Here is a 20,106-nt window from a genome sequence, read left to right as displayed (position 1 = left end):
TTATTTTTGGCTGTGTTGGCTCTTCGCTTCTGCGCGAGGGCTTTCTCCAGTTGCGGCGAGCGGGGGCCACTCTTCATCGCGGTGCGCGGGCCTCTCACTATCGCAGCCTCTCTTGTTGCGGAGCACAGGCTCCAGACGCGCAGGCTCAGTAGTTGTGGCTCACGGGCCCAGTTGCTCCGCGGCGTGTGGGATCTTCCCAGACCGGGGCTCGAACCCGTGTCCCCTGCATTGGCAGGCATTCTCAACCACTGCGCCACCAGGGAAGCCCTGTTTGGCTCTTTACGGGTAAAGTTTGCCAATCTCTGGCAAGTTACACTGAGCAGGGTGGCTTTCTTCCCTGTCCCTTCCTGTGAACCCTCAGGACATTATTTCAGGTTCCGAAGTCACATCTCTTCTGCATCTTCGTTGAATGTGCACCATCTTCATCATCATGATGATAAAGTAACTTTCCTTTACTCTTAATTCCAGGAGTTTAGGATCTCTTGCTCCTCTGATAATAGGCCATTGCGCCTGTGTAATTATGTGACTCTCTTCTGAATTGTTGGAATCGTTTTGTCCTTTAACGCGACCCAGGCCCTTATCTTTTGCCCTGGCCGCCTTGAGGACGGGGGCTGTCCTGTTCTTTAAGGCGGTAGAGCTTGGTGTAAGCCAGGTCATGCCCAAATACCTCCTCTGTATCCTCCCAGTGTACACCTGTTCTTCCCCCACCAAACATGCACACGTGCACCTTTTCTCCCTTTGACTGATATTTTTATATCTTATTTTGAAGGTTAGTGAACACTAATATTTATTATTTAATAGTGCTGAGCACAGTTTAATCCTTACAGTGACCCCATGTGACAGGTATTTCTACTCTCCCCATTTTATAGCAAAGGAACTGAGGCCCAGAGAGGTCAAGTCAGTTGTTCAGAGTCACACAGCTCGATGTGCCAGTGTCAGGATTCGAACCCAGCCCCGAAGGTCAGATTCCTGCCCCACTGCCCTATCTGCCTCTCTGTATAGATGCATTTACAGATGATTTCACAGTGAGAGGCTTGGGAGACTCTCAAGAAACACCCCCTGGTGCTCCACTCTTAGATGGGAGGGCAGGCCCCCTGTGGGGATAATGACCCAGCAGGAGTTCCTGCAGGAGGGTTCAATCCCCTTCTGTCCTGTGTTCTAATCATGGGAATCCAGACCAGAGCCAGGTCTTGGGTGCTCAGAGCTTCCCTCCGGATGGGATCCCCATGCCCTCACCAAGACAAGGGTTCCCACACCCCGTGATGGGGAGTGGGGCTTCTTGGAGGCTGTAGCTGGAGGCCCAGCCCACTCAGGAAGCCTGAGCCCCAGGACCCAAAAGCAGAGACCTTGTTGGGGCCCAGGTAAGGAGACATTTTGCCCTCAGACCCCAGGAAGCTGGCTCTCAGAGGCAGCCCTTCCTCTGGCTGACCGAGGGGCCAGGAATGGCCGAGAGGAGCAGGGACGTCTCTCCAGGCCAGGGGCAGCAAAGGTGAAGGATCATCCACTAGCAGCTACCAGATGTGTCCACCATGTGCGAGGCCCTCGCCCCAGCGAGGAGCCTGGCCGGAGGTACTGCTCACAGCCGTCGCCCTTCCGCAGCCGGCCCGCAGCGCAGCTGGGCTGCTTAGGAAATGAGCAGATGATTCTGTTCCTTCCTGCATGCTGCGTGTCGCACCTGCTGGGGCTGCAGGCTGCTCAGAGCCTGCCTCTGGGACTTGGGTCAGCTCTCTCGGTGTCGGGCCAGATGGAGTTCGAGGGTTGTGGTATGGGAGCCAGGTGGTGGCCTGGCCTCTGCTGACCCTCTTCACGTGGACCTGTCTCAGCTTGCTGGACAGCAATCCAGTAACCTGGCTCCTGCAGGGCGCCTGGGTTGTGGAGGCCCCCAGACAACGGTGGCAACAGCCTCCTCGTACTGGATATGCGCTAGGCCCTGTGGAAGCACCATCACGTTTTGTCTCCTTGAATCCTCAAGACAACTCCAGTACTATTCCTGTTTTATGAAGAGGGAAAGTGAGACCCAGAGAGGCTGTCACATACCCATGGTTAAATCTATGGACTCCTAAAGGCTGGATTCAAACCTAGTTACATTCACTCTAGAGATCATAGAAATAGATCTAGTCGCCAAGCCACAGAAGACTTGGCTCTGGGGAGCCTGGTTTTGTGCAGCAGCTGCAGGAGCATTACTCTGCCCCCGGGGGAAGCTGGGAACTGACACCCTTGTGGTCCCTACTGAGTACTGTCCCACGGGGATGTGAGCCCACGCTGCCTGTTCTCCCACCATCACCTGGGCCAGGACTAGGAAGCTCTCTCTGTCATAGGTCCCCCAAAGAAGCTCATTTTCCAAGGCAAAGGTTTCTAGATTTCCCCACCTCCTGCCCCTCTTCCTGGTGGGGCAAGGAATCTCCAGCAGCCCAGGGGTCCGTCCGAGGTCAGGGCCCCATCTCTCCTACGATCTCCCTGCACCCCCTTTACCTTAAGAGCCTTTCTCTGTCTTCACTTGGCACCCCCCGAAGGTCCAGGCCTGCCCCTCATGTGGAACACCCAGCACAAGGACTTCTCAAAACCAGGACTGGGAATGCACTTCAGCTTTTGCCATTTCTGTTCTCATCATGAATATTCCCTTGGCCCTTTTCAGGGACTTTGTGATTCAGAAAGACATCAGAGACTTGTGTGGATGGACACTTACATGTTCATGACCTATATATAGTAATATTCATGCCACCGTCTACCTCTTTTTCTCCCCTGCTGTTGCTTATGAGATTACCTTCATAGTCTAGTGCCCATCTTACAGATGGAATAATGGAGGAGAGAACGATTTTCATGCTCTGTTCTTCTCCACAGTTGCATATGTTTTTTATTCTACTCAAATTATACTCATTCACCCTCATGCCATGTAAGAAATGCTGGGTGGTCCTGTCCTCTGAGCATCCTTCCTTGGTCCTAAATGTTCATCACACTCTCCAGGCTCCCATGGAGCTTTGACCTTGTCTATTAAAGCACTTGATAAGGAGCTGTGAGCATCTAGTTAAGACTTTCTCAGGACTGACTCCTGACCATCTGGATGTGTCCCTCAGCTAGTCTGTGGGAGCCATCCAGTATCTGCCAAGCAAATGACTGAACTTGTTATGGGAGAAGTTTGGGAGTTAGAAGCCTGGTCCTCCTCCTCTGTGTACCCCTGATCAGCCCTCGTCTTTGTAGAAAGTGTCTTCTATGTAGAAGCCATCATAGCTACCATGATAGCCTGACACCATCTGGCCTTTCAAGTGTGTTATGTGTACAATGATACTGTGTGTGTGGTGGGCATCGGAGCCTCATTTTGCAGGGGGCGGGGGGGATGCTGAGGCCTGGTGAGGTTAAGCTATGCGCCCATAGCCCTCCAGCTGGATGCAAACCAAGCACGGTGCATGGGGTGGCTGATGGGAGTCACGATAATCCCTGTTCTCCCTCTCGACTTGCTTGACGTCCAAGCTGGGCATTTTTTTTCTTCTGGTTCCCTCTCCTTCCACCCAAAGGGTTACTTCCAAGTTGTTCCCAGTGTATCGTATCTGAACATGTTTATTTGTTCATACCACAGATTCCAGAACGGAAACAGCTCTCCACCCCAAAGACCGAGTCTCCAGAGGGTTACTATGAAGAGGCTGAACCCTATGACACATCCCTCAATGGTACATCCTGGGGACGGGGCTCGGAGGGGGTCCGATCACTCCCTGCACGGATGCCAGTGCCAGCTCCTCTGGTGGTGACCGGCACGCTTACCCTGGCTAGAAACACAGGGCAGCCTGGGTGGCTCTGACTAGAGAGCGTGGCCCGAATTGAGAACTGGCCACAGAGCATTTGGCCTCTGGTCTGCTGGGGGTGCTGAGACCTACAACAGACCCAGCCCACCTGCATGGAGGGGCTCGGGGTGGTCCACAAGGAGCTGGTTTACTGTGTCTGATCCTTTCTGTGGTCCTGCCTGGATGTTGCTGGATTCAGCACAGAAATGTGACAAAGAAGAGGTGTGTTGGCCGAGAGGCACAAGGCCCCGTAAGCAATGGAAATGTGGTCAGGCTGAGCCAGAGCCCAGTTTCCAGGTTCTTTCACTGGACTAAGAGTCACTGGGCTCCCACCATGTACCCAGCATGCTTCTAGGAGTCAGGAGCTCAGCAGCACGCAGGATTCAGTGGGGTTCAGTGGTCACGGCACTTAGATTCTGCGAGGGAAGACAGACAGCCAATAAACATAGGATGTGTCAGGTGGTGATAACTTGTCAGGATGGAAAGCTGCAGGGGCTGGGTTGGGGCAGGAGAGGGATTTTATTTTAGATTAGGGAGGGCCTCTCTGATAGCATGACCTTGAGCAGATTCCCAAATGAAGTGGGAACTGGGTGGGGCTGATAGCTGCAGGAAGAACTTTCTAAACAGCACAGTACGTGCAAAGGCCCTGAGGCAGGAGAACCACTGGCATGGTTGGAGGCCATTGTGGCAGGAGCAGGTGGGGTTGGGGGAGAGAGATGGGAGACGGGGACACAGAACGCAGCTGCAGGCCTGGGTAACGACTTTGGCTTTTCTCTGAATAGACTTTTCTCTAGCCTTTGGAGCGGAGGGTTGTTTGTGGCTGACCTAACCTGGGTAGATGGCCTTTGCTATGGGGGCAGGGCTCACGCTGGAGTCATCTGTCCTCGGCCAGTGGTTCTCAGCCTGATGAGGTTGGATCAGAAATAGAAATGCTCTCGTTGTGGGGATTCTGTAACACGGAAAGGCCTTGAAGGTTCTGGAAGAAAGAGATGGTTGTGACCCCATTCTCCCAGGTAGCTGGACTCTGGTCCCCTCACTCTCCCTTTCTTACCTCCTTCTCTTTCCTTCCTTTGTAAGTGAAAGGTCTCTGAAAGCATAAAGCAACGTGCAAATGTCAGCGGTAAGGATCCCTGGTGGTGGGAATGAACTTGGCCGAAGGGGGACCTTGTTGGTGTCACAAAGAACTGGCCCTGGGATGAGATGGGACCGGTCACTTGGAGCCACATGGGATTCTTGTCCTCTTTCTTCACACTTTACCTACTGTCTGCGGTCCCGGGAACCGTGTGGGAGGTGAGGGCTTCTTTGGCACGAAGGAATTGTATTCTAAGAGGCTGGCTTTGTGGACAGACATCACTTAGCTTGTGAGGTGTTGCCAAGTCACCGGCCAGACTGTGATTTCAGACTGGAGCTGAGAGCGCGGTGGGGCTGTCTGGGTGCGTCTGGAAGGTGGGAGCAGTGACTCACCCCGGGGAGCACCTCCACGTGTCTGAAGCCCATCTCTCTGGGGTGTGGTCCGTGCCAGCCGGGGCCTGTCTCCCAGACACTCCCGGGGGCCTGTTGGTGGGGCAGACGTTTCATCTCGACACAAACAAGCAGTCAGAGGATTCCGGTGTTTGTCTCTAGACTGGGAGTTCATATTGGTTTTATCCAGAACCAGGGGGTCATCACAAGGTCAGCAAGGAGGGTGGGGAGAAGCCCAGTTGCCTTTTGTCCCCTGCCAGCCCGAGGACGGAGGATGACTTCTGGGGAGCTGGTCATACCTACCACGCAGAGGGGGCCTCCCCTGCCGCATAAGCCGGCCTGCCCTTGGTTCCTGCCTGCTGTCCCCCGCACCTGTTTGGCCAGTGGGACCCACAGGTCAGGTCACAACAGCAGGAATGACCATTGGACTCCTGCCCCTTGCTCTTCTTCTTTGGCCAACAGCAATTTTGCTGACTTCCTGAAAAAGAACAGTTGCTTGGCCTCTTGGCCTGCTTTATCAGCAGTCCACTCACTGCTTCCCTGGGTCAGGTCCTCTCTCTGAACAAGTTTAGTAAGTGCCCTGCCAGCCTGTGCAGGAGCTGTTAGGTAGAGCTCCTGCATAGCTGGTGTCTCCTGCTGGAGACAGTAGACATCAGTAACGGCAGCTGCTGTAACAAACGACCCCTCTTGCAACTTAGAGTAGCCCAATGCAAATCTGATTCTCACTCACGGAATAGTTCAGCTGGGCGTTACTGGTCAGCAGGCTCCGTCCAGCATGGGCTCGGTCACCTTCTGAGGCCACAGAATCCACCACAAAGAAAGGGTGGAGAACCTCTATGTGCTCCTTAAAGGCACCAGCCAGAGTGACACCCAGTGCTTCTACCCACATTCCATTGGTGGCAGGAAGTCACATCTCTGGATGGGAAGGGGCTGGGAAATGATGTCCTTGGCCAGGCTGGGGTACACCTGACAAGCCCACATCTCCGATGGGAACGCACTAACTTCTGGTGGGAGGGCAGCCGCGTCGCCACATCTCTTTGTGTCTCTGCATTCGGGTCTGCCGCTCTCTTCATCTTCTCTCTCTTCCTCTTACCTTTGTCTGTTCTTCTGGATACCACACAGATCATTCTGGCAGATTTCCCCCCAGTGGAGTCCCCAGATGGGTGCAGGTGCCTGAAGGAGTCGTTTACGCCACGATCACCTTGGGTACTGCTTGTCCCAGAGCGGGAATGCCGGTGATCCTGTGTCTGCTGCCTGGCCCTCTCTGAGGCGGGATGCATGCCCCGAGGGTGGCTGCCGCCCTCCTCCCGTCCTCTTGCATGGGTCCTGCATGCGCACGCCGTGTGCTGTCCCTCTGCAGACCCCTGCCTGTAGCATCCGAACAGATGGCTAGAGGATGCAGAGCGTGGCATGGCTGTCCTGCCCTCTGTTCCCGAGGACATGCCACGGGACACAGTGGGTGCAGTCTCCACCTGGGGACAGCAGAATGGGGTATGGAATTATCTGAGCATCCTGCCTTTCACTCCTGTTCATCCTGCGACCTCTTGAAGCCAAGTACCTATTTAAGAATACTCTCCATTTATGGTTGGGCCATGATCACTCCTAGAGATAAATAAAATGGCCAATACATTTGCCCTAGATTTCCTCCAGGCTGTTCCAGGTAGCATCCCCGTCGCCCTTGGAGGCAGAGAGGCAGATGTTAGAATTCTCCATGGAACATGTGGGTCAACCCCAGAAGCACAAAACAGCCAGGGGCGGGGAGGAGCGGGGGGGGCGGGATTCGGCCAGCTTCTTCACACTAAACTCTGTAGCCTCGTTTATTAATCTTTATCACGGAAAGAGCTATCCCAATGACTACATCATTCTTATCTCATTTATTGTGCAGCTAATGCAGTGCTGACAAGGGGGACATTTTTTACAGAATCACCCCGATCCTACCATCAGATCAAACCAACTATCTTGAGTTCTCTCTGAGCCTTTCAGTACTGTTCTCTTTGCATAGATAATTTTCATTGTGCTTTCTTACTTACCATCTTATCTGAAGGAGTTTCTCAAGTTGCAGACTGGTCTTCAGAGCTTTCACTGATTACGGTTGCATGGTAGGTTGCATGGTACACTGGATGAGATCGGACTTTCCTGAGTCTCTTTCTGCTGACTATTCAATAGCACTTGAATAAATATCTTAATGCATGTAACCTTCCCCGCTTCCTTCCTTTTTAAAAAACTAGTTTCTTAGGATAAACTCCCAGGACTGGGATTACTGGGTCAAAGGGTATGAATGTTTTTATGGCTCTCGAAACAACAGGCTGACAGGTTGTTTCGTGAGAGGCTGGTGTTAATTTATATTGCCACCAGCCATATGAGGGAGTTCAGGGTCCCCTACTGGGTAGCACCACTATTTTCAATCTTTGTTTATTTAATAGGTATAAAATTGTGAACTATGCAACTTTTTTATTAAGCCAGGAAGGGGAGTAGTCTCACACTGCTTTTCAAGAAGACTGATATTAAAATAGTCAAAGTATTACTTTTAGAAATATTAAAGCAAAATAAAACACATTTTCATTGGCATTGTAGCCAGAGTAACCGTGGCCGTGGCCTCATTCTAATTCAAATGCGGTTCTGTTTTCTTAGTATTGCAGGAACCTAGCTATGCAGGTAGTTTAAGAGGCTTCTGGAGAACAGAAGATGGGGGACTCCATGGGCTGTCTCTTTTCTGATGGGTATTGTGGAGAAGAAAGAGAGGTTTCATTCACTCTGACTCAAGGGGACAGAACGTGTCTGTAGAAGTCACAGGGAAGTAGATGTGACTTTGTTAGAGCTGCCCAGTAATGGAAGGAATTGTCCAGCAATCGGGGGGTATGAGCTCCCTGTCCATGGGGGCATTCAAGCAGAGGCTGGGGCAGGGTTACGACAGACAGGATTCCTGTGCTGAGCCAGGGGTTGGACCTGGACCCTGAGGTTCTCCTTTCTCCGTGTCCTGCATTTCGGGGTTTGATTGACTGATTTTTTTCTGCACCTAGTTTTTCTTGGCCTTGAATAGGGCAGTGAGGCCTGGGGAACAGAGAAATTCTTGCAGGGTGGTGGAGGCAGAAACCGAGGCCTGTGGAGTGGGCACAGGATCGGGTGCAATCTGGTGCGTTTTGGGATTCTTTTAAACAGAATAAAAACGTGAGGGTGGCTCATCGCTAGAAAGGAAGGGTAGCAGGTGGGGATGAGCCGAAGACGCTAAGTTTGTGACGGGAGGTGCTCTGTGGGGAGCGAAAGAGAACGGGGCCTGTGGAAGATGAGCCGATTTTCCAGAAGGGCTGCGATTGTGAGGAGAGCCTTTAGGAGTGCGAGGGTGGCCGCCTTCCCTGAGGGCCAGCTCCTGCTGTGCTTTGTTTCATCTTTTACGTCCATCCACGGAGCCACAGCTTCCTGCTGCTCCCGGGACAGAAGCAGGGACAGGGCAGGCCCAGTGGGCCGCTGCTGGAGGCTCGCCCAGCTCTGGGCTCCGACGGCGACCCTCTCCTCCTGGGCCCTTAGAAGCGATCTTGCCCCCACTGCTCCATCCTTCAGCGGAGGAAATGGAGGCCCCCAGCAGGGGCACTGGACTTCTCAAGAGCAGGCGTCTGAGGGCCGTGTCTGGTCCGAGGTTTCCATGGGGTCTGAGGCGACAGGATTTGAGGAGGAAAGGGGGGCTCCTGGTTTTACGTCCCCCGTGTCTGCGGCCGGAGGGAGCATCCAAGGCGCTTTGCTCAGGGGTTTGGGGGCCGGAAAGTCTGCCTGGGTGTGTGATTGGTGACTGTGGGCTGGTCCGAGGGCACGGAGGGGGCGGGGTGGCCTGGGGGCCACTGGCTGCCCCTGCCTGCTCCCCTCCCTCCCGAAGGAGCAAAGCCTGTTTCGGAACATCCCCTGCCCGCTGGAGCTGTGACGGAGGGCTCTTCCTTGCAGAGGACGGAGAGGCCGTGAGCAGTTCCTACGAGTCCTACGACGAGGATGAGAGCAGCAAGGGCAAGTCGGCGCCCTACCAGTGGCCCTCGCCCGAGGCCAGCATCGAGCTGATGCGCGACGCCCGCATCTGTGCTTTCCTGTGGCGCAAGAAGTGGCTGGGCCAGTGGGCCAAGCAGCTCTGCGTGATCAAGGACACCAGGCTCCTGGTGAGTGTCCTCCTCTCCCCGGAGTGGAGGTGCGGGTGGTCCCTGATGCCAGGTGCTTAGAGCCTGTTGCATCAGGGGGTTTCTACTTCTCCGCAGCCCGAAATTCCATGCAGAGCTTTGCGTGTGTGGATGAACGTGCTTTCTCTTAAGGAGGAAGCAGGCTTTCAAAGGGGTCTGTGATGACCGCCCCCTCCCCTCCCCACCCCGATCCCATCCCACAGATATTTTTTCCGGGGATCTTTTTGTCCCCTGGTCTGTGGACTCCTTCTTCCTTACAGTCCTTTTGGGGCGGAGCCTGCTGCCCAGGCAGGGCTACCCACCCAGCCCCCAGCCCCCAGCCCCCAGCCCCAGCCGTGGCTCTTGCTTTCACGTGCAGCATGAGAACCACTGGTATCTTCTCAAAAGTTGGAATATTCTGAATGACTGATTATAAGATGAGACCCGTGAGGGAATCAGAAGATAGCAGTCTGACCACAGCCCCGTTTCTTGTTACTTTAAATTAAACTTTGGTTTTATGTCCCCACGTGAAGTTCCATGGAGTCATTATAAACACCGCTTCTTCACTGGTTACAACCCGCCCTGCTGTGTGCAGGTGTTTTTCAGGTAATCCTGTTAAGCAGCCCCGTAAAGAACCTCCATTGTACAAGTGAGAAACAGAGGGGTAATGCCTTTCCTCTGGTAGGGAAGAGAGTCGCTTCCTTTCTCTGCTAACACATCATCTCCTAATGAATCGGATGATAAACTTGGCCTTCATCCCCTTTGGACCCCTTACTGGGGAAGCCGAGCAAGGAACAGCAGCAGAGAGGCAGAGAACTGGGAAAAGTGCCTTCCACCCTGGAGAGGTGGGAGTTGACCGCAGAGGACACATTTTAGGAGCCGGCGTGGTCTGCAGTGGGATTAGAGCAGCTTGGATGAGCAGGGCCCTGGGGCATCTCTGGCAAGCGGGACGAAGAGGCTTGAGGGAGACAGAGACAGCTGCCTGGTCACTCTGACGCCGAGAACACGCGTTGCCAGTGTTGGAGGTGACAGCTCCGTACTTGCACAGGAGTGTCCGGCCTTTGGGTCTGTTGTGCAGAGCCCACCCCTCAGCGGGTCCTGCCCTGCCCAGTGGCCCCTCCTCTGAACCTGGCCAAGCAGTGTCTCGCCTCTCCCCTCTTCCAGTGTTACAAGTCCTCCAAGGACCACAGTCCTCAGCTGGACGTGAACTTGCTGGGCAGCAGTGTGGTGCACAAGGAGAAGCAAGTGCGGAAGAAGGAGCACAAGCTGAAGATCACACCGATGAGTGCCGACGTGATCGTGCTGGGCCTGCAGAGCAAGGACCAAGCTGAGCAGTGGCTCCGGGTGAGGGAGGCGCCAGGCTGCGGGGGGAAGTGGGCCTGCTCCGCTCTGGGGCTCCCAGGGGCTCCTGCAGTTCTGGCTCCCCAGCCTTTTCAAAGGGATGGCCGTGGTCGGGGGTGAGGTGTCTGTGATCCTTCAAGTTTGCAGGGCTTCCCGCGTCGTCGGTGGTAGCGGTCCGCCTTAGGGAAATGGATCGCAGGGCTAGGTCTGTGACCTTCCCAGCCATCTGGACTTGGGCTCTAGTTGAAATCCACTTGCCTTCTGGCCTCCAGTGAGGCATCGCCAGCCAGTTCAAAGGCTCCTTCCCGGGGGAGCTGGGGTGGACTGTGACAGGCATATCTGGGAGCCTGGCCTGGACCAAGGCAGCATCCAGGCTGGAGTCCCAGGCAGCACGCAGACCCTCCACAGAGAGCCCCACGGCCCCCAGAGCCAGAGCCATGGAGCCAGAGAGCCATCTGGCAAATGTGGGTTTTTACCCCCGCAGTGAACAGCCACCCCCTGCCCAGGATGGGATGAGAGGAGCTGAGGGCTGGCTGCCCTCGTCCTGTTTGGGCTTTGCTGCCAACCCTGCCCCCTGCCTCCCCGCCCCGCTTCCCTGGCACACCACCAAACACCTGGGGGCCTGCAGGAGACAGGGCCTCAGGAACACGCCCCCTCCCCGGCTGGGTCCCGAGGCCACACGTGGCTAGGAGGGCTCCAGCTTTGGTCTGGCCGTGGCTGCAGGCCTGAAGGGTCTTCCTCTTCCTTCAGGTCATCCAGGAGGTGAGTGGCCTGCCTTCTGAAGGAGCTTGTGAGGGAAGCCAGTACACCCCAGATGCCCAGCGCCTGAGTTGTCCGAAAGTAAGCCTCTACCCTGCCTGAAAGAGAGTTCAATTCCATTTTTGTCTCCATAAAATTCAAGGTGTTAAGATGGGGAGCTTTGCTCTTGCACTTCAGCCCAGTTGATAAGAAACGTACAGTGCTTGGCTAAGGGCAGTAGCTTCAGCTTGGCAGGGAAACTGATGAGAATAATAGAAGCCTACAATGTTTTCTTGCTTGGGGGAAGGTTTATTGGGACAGAAGTCACTTTGCCTCCATTCTTGGGCAGGGAGGTTTATTTTTTGAGGCACTTCCTTCCCACTTAGTCCCCAGTAGAATTTCAGGGGCAACCAAAGGGCTCTACTGCTGATTTGCATGGAGCTGTGGGACCCCTGCTTTAGGGTCAAAGTTGAGAACGTTGGGCTGGGTGCTGGCCGAGGGGAGGGCTGTCACTGCGGGGTCACATTCCATGTCCCCAGGTGGGTGCCCAGAACGCTGCTGTGCACAGAGGGTCCCTGTGGCTCATCTTGGGGTCCCCACCCCCAGCAGGGAGGAAGGCAGAGGGTGGGCAGAGGCCTTGAGCAGGGAGGAGGCCCTCTGCTCTTGAGGAAGGCACGGGTCACCCCCAAGGAGGAAAACCCACAACCTTCTAGAGTGACGGAGAGGGGCTGATGTTTTTGTTCTTATTCATTCCTTGGTCATTGACACGAAAACCAAAGTCAGAGTAAACTTGGAGATTCCTTCACATTGGGGTGAGAAATAAGACCTCTCCCTAAAGACCCAGCACCCAGATTCCCTGGCCAGGTACAGCAGTCCTTGGTCCTCAGCAAAGGCCTGGTTGGTTGGGAGTCGCTGGGCTTGTTTTCCAGGGGTTCTGGAGTCAGTGGTTCTAGAAGGGAGCCTGATTGGAATCTTCTGAGTGTCTACTCTAGGGACTGTCTCTAGTCCCCCAACAGCCCTGAGAATGCAGACAGGGGTGTTATCCCTATTTTATACACATACAGGGTGGGGCTCAGAGAGGCCCTGCCGCACTAGAGAATGCTCCAGGTGGGATTCAAATCGTGGTCTGACCCTGTGAAAACAAGCCAGCCCTTCTCCGAGGCCTGCCGCGTTGGTAGTACAGTCAACTCTCAAAAGACGTCCTGGTATGGGTGGGTCCCAGCTTCAGTTGTGATGCTGACTCTCGTGCACCCTGGGGCTGGTACCTGCCCTGCCCACTGGCTACGGAGCCGCTGTCACACCAAGTGGAGGAGTCATCTTGAGAACTCATGGTCAAGGATATGCGGTGGCCTGAAGAAGGGACCGACGCTCTGGGATGGGGTGGGGAACCTCACAAGGGAAGGCAAAGGCAGGTCCTTCAGGGAGCCCCAGGGAAGCCTGGCCGTGTCCCACCAGTGACTTGGACTCCAAGGTGACCCCTAGCCTACACCCGAGTCATCTATTATTTTCCCTTAAATTGTGGTCTCCCAGGTAACCATTCCCAGACAAGATCACCCACTTGTCTCTCTCTCTTCCACAGCCAGATATAACTGAGAAGTACCTGTCCGCCTCGGAGTATGGAAGCTCCATAGATGGCCACCCTGAGGTCCCAGAGACCAAAGACGGTACAAACGCTCTGGCTCTCGGCCTAGGGTTGGGAGGGGTGGTATCCCGGGCTGTGAGGCTCGGCTGTCTGGCTCAACCCTACAGAGTTCTAACAGCTCATTCCAGCATGCCTCCAGTTTCTAAACTGCTCAGAAGTATACAGCTGATAGATCCCGGAAAAAAGGAGAGAGGACCAAACTGAAGTTACGTTTCATGAATTGCTGGGGGTAGAATATTCTTTCATCTCTTGTTTGCTAACCCTAGTTCAGATCTCTCTGAGCCAATTCAGTCTGTAAAGATCCTCCAGAGCTGACATGTTCTGTAAGAGAGGTTGGTGTGCCTCTAGAGACACCTGACTGGCCTGTGGATCCGAGTTTGGGGCACAGACCTGTGTGCGTGCGTGTGTGCGCGTGCGCACACAGGGAGGGGCAGACAGGACAGGGGACAGGTCTGCTCATTTTTCCGTCTCCCATGAGGGCACATCGGTAGGCTGTGTGCAAGGCTGAAGGTTTTTTTTCTCATCTTGACAGTCAAGAAGAAATGTTCTGCTGGCCTCAAACTGAGCAACCTAATGAACCTGGGCAGGAAGAAATCTACCTCGCTGGAGCCTCCGGAAAGGTCCCTCGAGACATCCAGTAAGATTCAACAGCCGCCTCCTGGGCCAGAGGGCGGGCTCCCCCACTGGGCCGCAGCCTGTCTCCAGGAAGGCAGCTCAGATGGCCAGGGCAGGGATTTGGGGTTTTGATGTAGCACCTCTTGAGCAAGTGAGCCCACGGTACCCGGTTTCCACTGATCTTCGCCGCAGGTATCTCTTTATGCCTCACCAGACCCTCTTGCTGCAGTGTGCGGAAGTGAAGCGTAATTGATGGCCGTCCTCCTAACAGTCTTTAAAGTTATATGTTCATTTGATCGATGTGTATGGAGCACGGTAGGCACGGTGTTAGGGAAAGGGGCCCAAGCAGGTGGAGGACACAGTCCTGAGAGCTTACAGCTCAACAGAGATGATGGCCTTATACCCATAACCACACACTGTGCCATCTTAGTAGCTACAAGGACTCAGGAACAGAAAGGACTTTTTTTTTTTTTTGCGGTACGCGGGCCTCTCACTGTTGTGGCCTCTCCCGTTGAGGAGCACAGGCTCCGGACGCACAGGCCCAGCGGCCATGGCTCACGGGCCCAGCCGCTCCGCGGCATGTGGGATCTTCCTGGAACGGGGCATGAACCCGTGTCCCCTGCATCGGCAGGCAGACCCCCACCCAACCACTGCGCCACCAGGGAAGCCCAGAAAGAACCTTTCTTACTCTGTAGACAGAGATGGATGGCTTTCTGGGCCTGAGCCGCCAAGGCCGGGCGGGAGCTAAACGGGCTGGGATGGCCCCCGCGGGCAGGAGCAAGGACGCTGAGGGGGCACTGGTAAGACCCGTTAAGGGGATGACAAAAGCCCGTGTCACTGGTACAGAGGGAATGTGTGAGTGCTGGGAGGCCCTCCAGGTCATCTCTGCTGCCTTTACTCGGCCTTGAGGAAACTGATGACAGGAGAGAGAGACAGGGAGAGAGACCTTTCCCAGAAAACATCCTGGCTTCCAACTCAAAGCTCATTGCTATACTTACCCCCCAGAGCCTGAGGGCCACTACTGTCCATCTTTGGGCCTTTTCCTCCTCCTCATGGAACCCGTGGACCAGCCCTGGGCTCTTTTCCTGAGTCCCAGTTCAGCTCTGTGTTTTGCGGCTGGCAGGGTGGGCTGGAGGAACAGGAAGGCAGCAGCAGACAGGGCCCTACCTTTGGAGCCTCCTGGTTCTCTGGCCAGCGTGCCAGGTAATGGCCCAGCTCTGCCAGCCCCTGTGGCCTCACAGGGCACGGTGTTGGGCCTGGGAGCCTGGTCCCAGTGAGTCACTTTGGGAGATGTGGCTGGGTTCTTGCTGGCAGTTACTCAGCAGGGAAGCATGCTCCTGTCCCCTGTGGCTGGGGAAGGGCCGGAGAGAACATAGATACTCTCCTTCCCAGGACTCGGTATCCGAGCTCCCCGCCTCTCTTTGGTCCAGAGAATTGTGATGGGCGAGTGGGGCGCCTGCCTGAACGAGCCAGAGTTCCTGGGCCCTGGGCTCACATTCTTCCACTTTGCTACTGTGATGTGATGGTCTCGTGGCCCTGAGAAATTCACCATCCCCACTGAGTGTCCAGCACTGGACTGGGTGCGAAGGTGGCCGTGCACTTTGACCCTGTTGCATGGGCCTAGTTCTTCCCGGCTACGGTTCAGAGCAGCTGCTGGCCCCTTAGGATGGAGAAGGCACCCGCTTTGTAAGCCAGTGCCTGTGGGAAGGTGAGCAGCACAGAGATGTCAACCCACGGTGTGTGGGGCAGGCAGAAGGGCCTGAAGACTGGATGTTTACGGATCTTTCCAGCCCCAGGAACAAGGCTGTGCTTGGCACACGGTGTCAGCTCCGTACATATTCATCTAAGCTGGGGAGGAAGCTGAACCCAACACATGCAACCATTTAAAAACAAGGAAGGCCTACACGATGGGTGCACCCCAGCACTGGCAGCCCCTGTGTGCCGGTGGAGAAAGAAGGGCTCCCTGGTGGAGAGGCCAAGGGGCACAGACCCAGGCGCTGGAGACGAACGTGGCAAGTTTCTGCCCTTGACGAGCTCTGTGTCCCATTGGGAGGCTGACATGGATGTGGAGAATGTCGCTGTTCCAGGACTCAAGTGTTCTGAAGGCCGACTGAGCAGGGAGGGCAGGACCCAGGAGGGCCAGCCATCTCTAGGAGGACATGGAGGAGCTGGCCGAGGTGGGGAGGCCTTTGCAGGCTGAGACCCAGCGACCGGGGATGGCAAGGTGTCAGGCGAGCTGAGGGAACTAAGGCTGTGGAGGTGAGGGGGGTCGCACCTGCGGCCAGGACACCCTGGCTGGGGCGAGCTTCCTGCAGGTGGCCTGGGCCGGCAGGGGCGGGGGAAGGGAGACAAGGAGGCCGGGGTGAGGGTGCCAGCCTCAGTCCTGTACACACACACGCAGACACACACACGCATGCGGACACGCGCGCACACACAGACGCACACACACTTATGCACAGATGCGCACACGTATGCACAGACACGTGCACACACGCGCACGCATGCACACACACACACTCTCTCCCTGGTCTAGGCAGGGCACTTTCCTCTGGACTCACTTCCCTCTGGACAGGCCTTTCTCAAAACCCAGTAGCACGGTGCTGCCCACCTTCAAAGGATCTAGCAGCGAACACAAAGGAGAATTCACAGCCTCTACGAGGCAGGAAAGTCTCTTGGGCAAAGCATGGCAAGTGGAGCTGAGATCTGGAGGAGCCTCTCCAGAGGTCCGGAGGCAAGGGCGGCCCTCAGCCACCCACCCGCCCTGAAGCCGCGTCCCACCCCGCAGGTTACCTGAACGTGCTGGTGAACAGCCAGTGGAAGTCGCGCTGGTGCTCCGTCAGGGACAGTCACCTGTACTTCTACCAGGACCGGAACCGCAGCAAGGCGGCCCAGCAGCCCCTCAGCCTGGTGGGCTGTGAGGTGGTGCCGGACCCGAGTCCCGACCACCTCTACTCCTTCCGCATCCTCCACGATGGCGAAGAGCTGGCCAAGCTCGAGGTACCGCTGGCCTCTGGCTGGGTGGGAGTGGGGAGGCACGGCCGGGGCAGAGGTCGTGGTCACGGCTGTTTGCCGCAGGTCCTGAGGACCGCAGTCCTACAGTGAGAGAGTCAACTTAGCCACCCTTTATTTTTACTTCCTTTGCCTGAGATTGTTTGCATTTTTAAAAAATTTCCATTCCCTTTCTGACCTCAGGGTGGTTGTGTTATAGGAACGGGACAATGAGCTATTTCCTGCACTTAGGGCAGGAGGAGTATTTATAACTCTCTGAGCTACTGGAAAAACTTTCTGGGGACTCAAAGCGGGTTTGTGATTTCGTTTGTGTATCACCAGATGGGGGCCAGTACGTAAAAATGCTGACTGTTAGGGCTTATCTGGGGGGGAATAATACGGTTTGTGACACAATTACATTATTCCCACTCCCCATCCTCTGTTCGATGTTATATTTACAAAAATAAGAGGTGGCCTAATGCCTTGCAATGAGCCGGGCAGGCCTGAGCCAGAGGGCTTTACAAGCACTTAAGCACACACCCCAGTTCATGTTCATCTAGTCCTGTATCCAGGGATCTTCATCCAGATTTTGCTCCAATACTGCCCTCTGGTGGCTAAAAGAGCCACATCCCAATTGCTTCCCGGGGACAAGCTTGTATTCATTCCTGCATCCATCCATCCTGTTGATAGATACCTATTCAGCACAGTGATAGGGTGAACCAGACAGACTCCCTGTCGTGGAACTTACATGCTAGTACGAGAGTGGGATATTATTCAGTGGTTGCCCAACTGATTACTTAGTAATCACTCAGCAGTGGGGCAGGCGCTATGGATAGGTAGGAAAGTTTGCGTGCTGGGCGGATGGGGGCTGGTGTAGGGAGAGCCTGTGGGACAAGGTGGGGAGGGAAGGGGGGGCTGATCCTAAGAGCAGTGGGAGAGCCTAAAGGGTTTCAAGGGAGGGTGGCGTGTTCAGATTTGGATTCCAAGATTCTTCCTCCAGCTGCTGGGTGGGGGACGGAGGAGAGGGGGACAGGAAGGGATAAAATGAGACCCGTTAGGAAGCTGTTACCATCGCCCAGGGCAGGGATGCTGGTAGCAGGAACTAGAAGCAGCCCGTGAAAAGCTGTATTGAGAAATCCACTTGAAAATGCGTGGGGAAAGGAAACCAGCTAAATGTCAAACTGCACTTTTAGCTGCCCCTCTGATCGCGAGAAAAGAGCAATAAGGTGGCAGAGTGGTGTTGTGTAATGCCAGCGTGGTGACTGTTTTTCCTCATGAAAGTAAACCTGTAGTATTTATAGAATTCCCAGTTCTTTCTCATTATAAAGCCCAGAAACCCTGTTGGCATTTTAATAGAAATAATACATATTTGATTAGAATGCATTGTCCCCTGGAGAAAATCAGGCACCAACTTCACTGGAATTTAGTTCACGATTTGTCAGAGGCAGCTGACCTGGTGTGACGTGTATAAGACATCTTGACTATTGAAACCATAAACAAAAATAAATTTGAATTTTTTTATTTCTTAGGGATCCAGGTAGTCTTGTATAAATGGACTAGGGTTGTAAACTGAAATGTGATCATTCATAAAATAGAGGTGTTGACCTAAAATACATACATTTTAACAGTCCTCTCCCGGTCCATTAGCCTTCCAGAAATACATGTTTATAAACATCACATGTGATACTTGGGACAAATGTCCACAGCATCATTGAGGTGGCACCAGGGTGTCACTAGTAGCAGGAAATATCATTTGGGGTCCCTGGGGGATGGGATATGCTAGTGAAAATGAAGAGCATGGCCCCAGGGCTCTCAGAGGCCTTGCCCGGGGTGGGCATCAGGGCAGGGGTGGGGCACCAGGCAGCACACTCCAGCCCTGCTCATGTCCCTCTCGGCCTCCTCCCAGGCCAAGTCTTCCGAGGAAATGGGCCACTGGCTAGGCCTCCTGCTCTCTGAGTCGGGCTCCAAGACAGACCCAGAAGAATTCACTTACGACTATGTGGATGCCGATAGGGTTTCCTGTATCGTAAGCGCCGCCAAAACCTCTCTGCTGTGAGTATTAAGGGGCCTCCTGCTTTGCACCCTCCCACTCCCAGCCATGCTTCTAGACCGAGGCCCAGGCTGGCCTCTGGTGGTCAGTCGAGCAGGGTGGCAGCTGGGAACTCAGGGTGGGCCCTGTTCTACCCAGCAGCAGGCAGGCCAGGGCCAGGGAGCAGCCCTGCAGGAGGCCCAGCAAAGAGCTGAGCCAGGCCTCTGGCCCGGGGGCAGCCACAGCATCCCTGGTTCTCATGAGATGCTCTCCAGCTCTTGAAGACAGAGTTGGCGCCTTTCCTGGCCTTCTGCTTTCCTTACTGTGAAGGCAGCACTTTCCCATGGCTCCATCGCTGGGTCCCAGCACACCCTGGAATAAGCAGGGCAGGGGTGGTACTTCTGCTTCCAAGATGAGCAAACTGGGACTCGGGGAGAAGTGGTCCTGGGTCGGGGGTAGAAGTAGCATGGGTGGAAGCCAGCTAAGCCAAAATGGGGAAGGCATCTGGTCTGTGCTGGCCAAGTGTATTGTGAAGATGAAGCGAGAAAGGATTCTGTCGTTGTTGGAAGGAGATCCTGAAAAGGAGAAATCAGGGCGAGAAGATGGCAAAAGGATTCCAAGAGGAGGGGTACGGGGTGAGGGAAGTTCGTTTTTCAGGAAGAGAAATTTGGAACCAGGAGTTCTAGTAAGAAGGCCCCGGGGAGAGGGAGGGGATACCCCTAAATAAATGAATTTGTTTTAAAATGAGGTCAGAGCTAGTCCCCAGGCCTCCTGCACAGCCCACAGATTTCTCTGCACCTCTCATTGTTATGACTCCTTTGAGACTGGTGGCTTTTAGCACCCTGTCCTGAATCCTCTTTCGCCACGTCTTCCAGACTGATGCAGAGAAAGTTCTCGGAGCCGAACACTTACATTGACGGCCTGCCCAGCCAGCATCACCAGGAGCTGCTGTATGATGACGTGGAGGTGTCGGAGCTGACGGCTGTGGTAAGGGCGCCGGCTGGGCTGCAGCCTGGGGCTGCCCATCCTCTTCCTGCCAAGCCTCAACGCCAGAGATCGTTAGATGGTCCCTAAGAGAAATGGACTCCAGGTCACCCTCAGGGCCATCAGTGCAGAAACCGAGGTGCAACGAGGTCATATTTTGTATAGTGGGGCGGTGCCGTCTGCCTGGCTTGGGGACTTGTCAGGATAAAACAGCTGGTTAACCACCCTGGTCAGTGCCAGGGGTGCGGGGTGTGGCGGTGGGATGGGGAGCAGCAACACCATTAGCCTTTTTAAAAAACTGACGTAGAGCTGATTTGCAATATTATATTAGTTTCAGGCTTACAGCACAGTGAGTCAGTATTTTTATAGATTATATGCCACTGAAAGTTATTACAG

The 20,106-nt window shown here is 54.7% G+C and overlaps 1 protein-coding gene across 4 annotated transcripts in view; it reads left to right on the top strand.

The window, feature by feature from the left end:
- The window catches only part of AFAP1L2 (actin filament associated protein 1 like 2), a 100,109-nt gene that overhangs the window by 73,313 nt on the left and 6,690 nt on the right, over window positions 1-20,106 (top strand). For all 4 annotated transcript variants that reach the window (XM_082611586.1, XM_082611584.1, XM_082611585.1 and 1 more), the window contains exons 5-13: window positions 3,575-3,665; window positions 9,171-9,376; window positions 10,538-10,717; window positions 11,465-11,554; window positions 13,032-13,116; window positions 13,627-13,731; window positions 16,495-16,706; window positions 18,604-18,749; window positions 19,602-19,713. In XM_082611586.1, the coding sequence (XP_082467712.1) occupies window positions 3,575-3,665; window positions 9,171-9,376; window positions 10,538-10,717; window positions 11,465-11,554; window positions 13,032-13,116; window positions 13,627-13,731; window positions 16,495-16,706; window positions 18,604-18,749; window positions 19,602-19,713 (1,227 nt within the window). The remainder of the gene's footprint in view (window positions 1-3,574; window positions 3,666-9,170; window positions 9,377-10,537; window positions 10,718-11,464; window positions 11,555-13,031; window positions 13,117-13,626; window positions 13,732-16,494; window positions 16,707-18,603; window positions 18,750-19,601; window positions 19,714-20,106) is intronic.

The sequence above is a fragment of the Mesoplodon mirus genome, assembly GCF_964341445.2.
Source record: "Mesoplodon mirus genome assembly, chromosome: 2".
Lineage (NCBI taxonomy): Eukaryota > Metazoa > Chordata > Mammalia > Artiodactyla > Ziphiidae > Mesoplodon > Mesoplodon mirus.
The sequence above is the reverse complement of the archived record's forward strand: the minus strand, read 5'-3'. Positions and strand labels throughout refer to the sequence as shown.